Source organism: Phalangium opilio, unplaced genomic scaffold, assembly GCF_054372755.1.
Source record: "Phalangium opilio isolate 3A_F unplaced genomic scaffold, DU_Popi_V2 ptg000217l_1, whole genome shotgun sequence".
NCBI lineage: Eukaryota > Metazoa > Arthropoda > Arachnida > Opiliones > Phalangiidae > Phalangium > Phalangium opilio.
In genome coordinates this window covers 132,981-141,107 of record NW_028324218.1, presented here as the reverse complement: position 1 = coordinate 141,107, position 8,127 = coordinate 132,981, and the positions used below count along the sequence as shown (strand labels likewise).

The 8,127-nt window shown below is 37.2% G+C and overlaps 2 protein-coding genes across 2 annotated transcripts; one reads left to right on the top strand and one right to left on the bottom strand.

Moving 5' to 3' along the window:
• Positions 1-22: 22 nt before the first annotated feature.
• On the top strand, positions 23-770 carry ytr (U4/U6.U5 small nuclear ribonucleoprotein 27 kDa protein yantar). Its single transcript, XM_089857660.1, has one exon. The coding sequence runs from the start codon at positions 192-194 to the stop codon at positions 693-695; it is 504 nt and encodes a 167-aa protein (XP_089713786.1). The 5' UTR covers positions 23-191; the 3' UTR covers positions 696-770.
• LOC149615337 (uncharacterized) lies at positions 754-8,026 on the bottom strand. The gene is made up of 3 exons (XM_089857107.1): positions 7,868-8,026; positions 4,882-4,952; positions 754-4,707 (listed from the first exon to the last, which is right to left on the bottom strand). Exons 1-3 carry the CDS (start codon positions 7,881-7,883, stop codon positions 823-825), a joined length of 3,972 nt encoding a protein of 1,323 aa, XP_089713233.1. The 5' UTR covers positions 7,884-8,026; the 3' UTR covers positions 754-822.
• Between the last annotated feature and the right edge of the window lie 101 nt (positions 8,027-8,127).

Here is an 8,127-nt window from a genome sequence, read left to right as displayed (position 1 = left end):
CACGAAGAGAGGAAGAGAGGACTTTCTTGAGACTAGGGTTAACGCTAAGCCTAATTTCAACATATTAATTGAAGTTTATCATTATATTTTTTCTTTTTAATGATAAAAGTTGATGAAATTAATTGAAAAAGGACTTATAGATGTTTCGGAGATAGTTTATTAATTAAGATATTAACTGATAAGTAATTAAAATGGGTAGAAGTCGTTCAAGATCACCTCCGCCAATTAGACATAGACGTAAAAGCAGGTCCCGTTCAAGAGATCGGGATAAGGACCGGGACAGAATCGAACGTAGTGGTGGTGGTAGTAGTAGAAGACATCGTAGCAGATCAGTATCACCACCAGTACGAAGACGAAGATCCAGATCACCTAGAGGGAGATCCAGAAGTCCAAGAAGAAGATCTAGCCGTTCCCCACGCAGACGATCTCACTCTAGAACACGCGAAGAGAAGAAAGGAGCTGTTCCGAAGTTTCTACTAGAACGTAAAGCGGTCACCGCTAAAGAATTAGAGGGCAAGAGCGAGGAAGAACAAGATATGTTGCGAATGATGGGATTCTCTACCTTTGATAGCACAAAAGGAAAACACGTACCTGGAAATCATGTTTCTGGCGTTCATGTTATACATAAACGTAAATATAGACAATACATGAATCGGAAAGGTGGTTTCAATCGTCCATTGGATTTTGTCGCTTAAAATACTATTACCTTTCTGTATTTTGTAAATAATTAAATTTGTGTCAATAAAACAAATGTTCGTTTGAGAAATATATATATTTATTTATTTAAGCACACTGATTTGAATAGCACATGAATATAGTATTTTACATTCCAAGAATAGTTTCATTATTATCAATTACTTCCACGTGTAATTTCATATGTTGCCGAAATTTACAATAATATCTGTATTTTTTACCGCAAAATTGGCATTGATGTGGTTGTTCTTTAGTATGAGATAAACCGTGTAATCTCAATGTTGCTTTACGATTGAAGCTTTTATTACAAATCTGGCACGTAAATGGTCGTTCTCCAGTATGAATCATGAAGTGTTTCTTCAAAGCGTTTCTATCGGCGAATCTTCTGTGACACTCTTGGCACTCGTACGACTTCTCTCCGTGTATAACCATATGTGTCAGGACATAGGAACGATATCGGAAGGTTTTGAAACAAATTGGACACGCGAAACTATCGACTTCGTTGGGGTTATGAGTTTTGACGTGACGTCTCAGGGATCTGTTTTTCACGTAGGCGGCACCGCAAATGTCGCAAGAGAATGATTTCTTCTTGGTACCATCCGCGTTTAAATGTTCCTTGGAGTCGTGTTCATCTCGTTCTTCTTTAGTATCAAAACATTGCAAACATATTGTACATTTAAAGACACTCTTCTTCTTTTGGGGTGTAGTTACGGGAACGTGAGTAATTGCGCAATGTTCTTCGCGTTGCTTCTCGCTGTCAAAAACCCGTTTGCAAATGAGACATAAAAACATTTGTCTCATATTAGCGCGGCGATGTTTCGACAGACATTTATGTTCGATTTTCTCTCGTTCCGTCGCAAAAAGTATTTTGCATTGGAAGCAAGGGTATTTGGTCTTTAAGTCCTCCGCGGACATGGATTCCAGGTCCCGTTGCACCTCCTCATCGTCTAATTTCTGGTCATCTTTGTTTCCATGAACTCTCTTCATGTGTGGTTCGAGTAAGATAATGGATTTCTTGCAAATTGGACACTCTTTATGGCGATCACGATGCGTCTTCATGTGACTATTATAGTAAGCGGAGGTTGAGAACGATTTGTGACACTGTTCACACTTAAATGGTCGTACGTCCGTGTGATTTTCAATTACGTGACGTTTAAGATTAAGGGACGTGTGAAAAGATTTCAGGCAAAATTTGCAAGAAAACTCTCGAACTTTTAAGTGAGATTTTTGATGTCTTCTCAAAGCGAGGTTTGTTAAGAAAGGCAGTTGGCAAGTTTCGCAATTGAATAACTTTGTTTTGTCCATATGCTGGTCGAGATTGTGTCGCGTTAATCTGGCCTTTGAGGCGAATTGCAAGTCGCAGATTTCGCAATGTTTTTCATCATTGGCTCGATGTACTTTAAACAAGTGGTCGAGGAAAAGTTTCCTTTCCTCAAATACTTCCTTGCACCGTCTGCAAGTAATTTTAACCGCGCCTGAATGACACGTCTTATGTGTCTTTAACCGTATATTACTATCGAAGGTTTTGGGACATTCGTCGCACTTAAACGGTCTCTTTGTCATATGACTGTACATGTGACGTTTGCGACCCGTAATGCTCCTAAATTCCTTTGGGCAAAAGTAACATTTGTACACTTTATTGTGGCGTTTTTTGTGCTCGTTGAACAAGGACCATATGGCGAAATGTCTATTGCATTTGTCGCAGGTAAACAGTTTGACGTTGTGAACCTCGACTTGATGCGTGTCAAAACCGGTCTTGGTCGGAAAAGCTTCGTTACAATCCGAACATTTGAAGCCATATATTTTCTGGTGCACTTTCCTTTTATGGCTCAGATAGGTGCTTTTGCAACCCAATCGTGTCTTACATATCTCGCAGGTTATTCCTTTGTTTTCAGATGTCTTCTTATTAGCCTTCTTTACAGTTTCCAATATGTGGTTTAAAACATCCGGTTCGAAAACGGGACTAGTTAGTTGCCAAGTTATTCCTTTGGGTTTATCATTGGCTCCACCACCTTCCTCATTCAAAGGATCATCGATTAATGATCTAATTAATGCGTCAGTGGGCAGAGTTTCATTGGAACCCGAGTTGGAACACGCATTGTTTATCGGGTTTGTTGAAGACGACTTTGGTTTTGTTGAAGAAGACCCTGGTTTGGTCAAAGACGACTCTGGTTTGGTCAAAGACGACTCTGGTTTGGTAAAAGACGACGCCGGTTTGGTCAAAGACGACTCTGGTTTGGTCAAAGACGACGCCGGTTTGGTCAAAGACGACGCCGGTTTGGTCAAAGACGACGCCGGTTTGGTCAAAGACGACGCCGGTTTGGTCAAAGACGACGCCGGTTTGGTCAAAGACGACGCCGGTTTGGTCAAAGACGACGCCGGTTTGGTCAAAGACGACGCCGGTTTGGTCAAAGACGACGCCGGTTTGGTCAAAAAGGACGCCGGTTTGGTCAAAGACGACGCCGGTTTGGTCAAAAAGGACGCCGGTTTGGTCAAAGACGACGCCGGTTTGGTCAAAGACGACGCCGGTTTGGTCAAAGACGACGGCGGTTTGGTCAAAAAGGACGCCGGTTTGGTCAAAGACGACGCCGGTTTGGTCAAAGACGACGACGGTTTGGTCAAAGACGACGCCGGTTTGGTCAAAGACGACGCCGGTTTGGTCAAAGACGACGCCGGTTTGGTCAAAGACGACGCCGGTTTTGTTTTAGTCGACCCGACTTTTACCGGACTTATTGGAGACAACCCGACTTTTACCGAGCTTATTGGAGACAACCCGACTTTTACCGAGCTTATTGGAGACAACCCGACTTTTACTAAACTTGACTCGATATCTGTTGAGTTTATTGAGGAAAGGTCAATGGTTGGAATTGTTTTGACGTTGGATGATGACTTCTTGCGCTTGACACATTTCTTCGGATTCACTATTGGTACTGCTTTATTCATTTGAGAATATTTCCTTCCACTAACTCTCGAAGAACTTGGATTAGCATCAACTTTAAAGCGCTTTTTCCCTTCATCTCGTCTTTGACAAGTTTTTGAAGACTTTTGACGAGTCTTATTTGAAACTTTGTCGCATCTTTCTAAGACCACAACAGGCTGGAACTTCTTTGAAGTACTTATAAAGTTTAACAAAGAATCTTTGCCAACTATAACTCCTTGTTCCAATAGAGATATCATCACGTTATGATCATCAAGTTTTAAAGGTTTCAGGGTGTTCAACGGTGGTACTGACGTCGTACTAGTTTTAGTTATATCACAAACTACCACCGATTCTGGTTCATCTTTGACGGGCGTTTTCGCGTTCTTACTCTTGCGAATACTCTGTATTGTTAATATGTTTTCTTCCAAAACTGAGCTAGTAAAAAGCGCGATGGGTACCACGTTGGGACCAGTTTCGGTTGAAGGACATTGACTAACAGTTGACGAAGAAGAAGTAAGCAATGTTTTTTTAGTTCTAGTGTAAGTTTTTATGGGTTTACGGACAAAGTTATCATTTGTTTCCACAGGTGTCACCACTTCAGTATTCCGTTTTTTAGTGGCTCTCACTTTTTTGGTCTTTTTCACGATCTTTGGGGTTTTGTTCATGTTCTCCGCGTGTTTTTCCTTAATGGCCTTAACTATGTTTTGAACTTCAGTATCAACATCGGAACAAGGGTGGCTTGTAATTATAGATTTAGGCGAAAATAATGGAACATTTTCGGGGGCTGGTATATTCCAAACATTCTTTCTCGAGTACGTTTTAATAGGTTTAACCACTTTTCGAATGCCATTGGCAGTTTGAGGCTGAACCATAGGGTTTGTTCCAACAATTAATTGTCCATTATCGTTAATTATAAAATCCATATCATACTCAATTAGTTTAGAGGGTTCTTGAGTTTCATTTGAAATTACAGTTCGTACGTTTTTACGCGGGACACTTTCAATATGGTAATCGTTTTCATTGACCTCAATAAACTCACGAGGTCGGGGGTTTCCCCAATAATTATGAGGTTCCATAGTTTTAGTTTCAGTTACCTGAGTGTTCATTAATACGGGGGAAACTGAGACTGTAGAAGAAGCTCCGTAATTATAGCTAACCGAGTTTAATAAATCTCCGTTTTGAAAATACGGGGCACACGGAACTTCAGGGACAGGGTTTATCATGTAATTTAAAGGAAAATTGGCTTGGGGAAAAGATGAAGACTTTACCATTACGGGTTCATCATATTGTTCAACATGCAAGCCAAGTTCTTCTAATTTTCTGTCATCGCTTAAATCATCTGAAAAGTAAAGGTTAAAGAACAATTAAGTCAAAAGTACATTGATAAATCTATGGGTCACTTTATTTATTTTGTTTACGTCAAAAAAAGCCAAGGCTTAGCACAAAAATCACCGAAAATTACTCCTTTCTCAGTTCTCACGCACCGTTTCTCTTAGTATCGATTTTATGGTAGGATTGCACTTTACGTGACCCACCCAACTAACAATGGTTTCTAGTTAATTAGACTGTGGGGAGTCCGAAAAAAATAGTTAAAAAATTATTTGGCCGCCGCAAGTTAGTTAAAAAATTTTTTGAAAATTTTAAAATCCATGCACTTACCGCCATTGAAGCCGCTATCCGCTTAACGCATTCTGCACTCAATCTTGCAAAATAAGCCAGAGGGGACTGTGAAAAGTTGCCGGACTCGCGCCGGAGTTTTATAGCTATGGATTTTTTTAAGCTTACGGAAACATTTATTTCTGATAAAAGGAGGGAAATATAAATGCGAGAAAAACTGAAATGTTTTGGGAAAATCGGTGAATTTTTTGGGAATTCAATAATTGATAACGGTAAATTTTGAAAAAAACCGTCAAATTATTCGGGATTTTGATAAATCTGAAGGACAATATTCACTCAACATTATTTTTGGGAAAATGTGTCAAATCCTTGGTAAATATGATTTTTTGTAAAAAAAAATTTAAATAAAAGGCGTAGAGAAAAGGTGTCAAAATATAGGGAAATTAGCAAATGTCAACGTCAATATTTCAGAAAAGGAGTCTAGTTTTTTTGCAACTATATTTTGGGAAAGGCGACAAATTATTGAGAAAGAACCAAATGTCAACATCAATATTTTGGAAAAGGCGTCAATTTATTTCAACAATATTTCGGAAAAGGCGGCAAATTATTGGGCAGTTAGCAAATGTCAACATCAATATAAATGAGGCGTCAATTTATTTCAACTTTATTTTGGAAAAGGCGTCAATTTATTTCAACTATATTTTGGAAAAGGCGTCAATTTATTTCAACTATATTTTGGAAAAGGCGTCAATTTATTTCAACTATATTTTGGAAAAGGCGTCAATTTATTTCAACTATATTTTGGAAAAGGCGTCAATTTATTTCAACTATATTTTGGAAAAGGCGTCAATTTATTTCAACTATATTTTGGAAAAGGCGTCAATTTATTTCAACTATATTTTGGAAAAGGCGTCAATTTATTTCAACTATATTTTGGTCAATTTATTTCAACTATATTTTGGTCAATTTATTTCAACTATATTTTGGTCAATTTATTTCAACTATATTTTGGTCAATTTATTTCAACTATATTTCGGAAAAGGCGCCAATTTATTTCAACTATATTTTGGTCAATTTATTTCAACTATATTTTGGAAAAGGCGTCAATTTATTTCAACTATATTTCGGAAAAGGCGTCAATTTATTTCAACTATATTTTGGAAAAGGCGTCAATTTATTTCAACTATATTTTGGAAAAGGCGTCAATTTATTTCAACTATATTTTGGAAAAGGCGTCAATTTATTTCAACTATATTTTGGAAAAGGCGTCAATTTATTTCAACTATATTTTGAAAAAGGCGTCAATTTATTTCAATATTTTGGAAAAGGCGTCAATTTATTTCAACTATATTTTGGAAAAGGCGTCAATTTATTTCAACTATATTTTGGAAAAGGCGTCAATTTATTTCAATATTTTGGAAAAGGCGTCAATTTATTTCAATATTTTGGAAAAGGCGTCAATTTATTTCAATATTTTGGAAAAGGCGTCAATTTATTTCAATATTTTGGAAAAGGCGTCTAGTTATTTCAGCAATATTTTGGAAGTCATTGCAACTATATTTTGGAAAGAGTGCCTATTTTTCGGCAATTTGATAAATGTAAACACCTTTTCCAAAATATCGTCCTTTACATTTACCAAATTCGGGAATAATTTGATGCCTTTTCCAAAGTATCGTCCTTCACATTTATCAAATTCCCGAATAATTTGGCACATTTTCCAAAATATCGTCCCTTACATTTATCAAATTCCCAAATAATTTGACACCTTTTCCAAAATATCGTCATTCACATTTATCAAATTCCCAAATAATTTGACACCTTTTCCAAAATATCGTCATTCACATTTATCAAATTCCCAAATAATTTGACACCTTTTCCAAAATATCGTCATTCACATTTATCAAATTCCCAAATAATTTGACACCTTTTCCAAAATATCGTCATTCACATTTATCAAATTCCCAAATAATTTGACACCTTTTCCAAAATATCATCCTTCACATTTATCAAACACCCAAATAATTTGACACCTTTTCCAAAATAACGTCCTCCAGATTTATCAAATTCAGATTAATTTGACACTTTTTTCCATGATATCGTCCTTCACATTTATCAAATTCCCGAATAATTTGACACCTTTTCCAAAATATTGTCCTTCAGATTTATCAAATTCAAGAATAATTTGACGGCATTTACCAAAATTTACCGTTATCATTTATCGAATTCCCCAAAAATTCAACGATTTTCCCAAAACATAGCAGTTTTTCTCGCATTATATTTCCGTCCTTATATCAGAAATGAACAGTTTCAGTAAGCTTAAAAAATTCCATAGCTATATCTCCGGCGCGAGTACGTAAATGTTTCCGGCGCGAGTACGTCAATTTTTCACAGTCCCCGACTCCCCCCCCGGCTTATTTTGCAAGATTGAGTGCAGAATGCGTTAAGCGGATAGCGGCTTCAATGAGGGTAAGTGAGTGGATTTTGAAATTTTCAAAAAATTTTTTGACCAACTTGCGGCGGCCAAATAATTTTTTAACTATTTTTTTCGGACTCCCCACAGTCTAATTAACTAGAAACCATTGTTAGTTGGGTGGGTCACGTAAAGTGCAATCCTACCGATTTTATTTTAATACTTACATGTTTTAGGATCCATATTAAGTTTAATCCGTTAGCGAAATATCAAAATATGTAATTAAATTGGGTTTAATTTCACCATTACTAGCAAAGAAAGTCAACAGACTACACTGACACTCGACTGACAGTAGTCAGCCATTTTGAATCTTGCAGCAATAACGCTGTGATTGGTGGATTCTAAGAGTCACATGACCAAACTACAGAGGTTAAATTTTTTGCGGGAAAGTTTGAACAGTTCAAGAAACGTGTTCCGGAGTCAGAAT

Bases quoted from the DNA above. Each gene is read 5' to 3' on its own strand.
- ytr (XM_089857660.1), top strand. From the start codon at position 192: ATGGGTAGAAGTCGTTCAAGATCACCTCCGCCAATTAGACATAGACGT.
- LOC149615337 (XM_089857107.1), bottom strand. The intron at 4,708-4,881 runs GTAAAGTCTTCA...ATGAACACTCAG, and splicing joins AATATGATGAACCCGTAATG to GTAACTGAAACTAAAACTAT.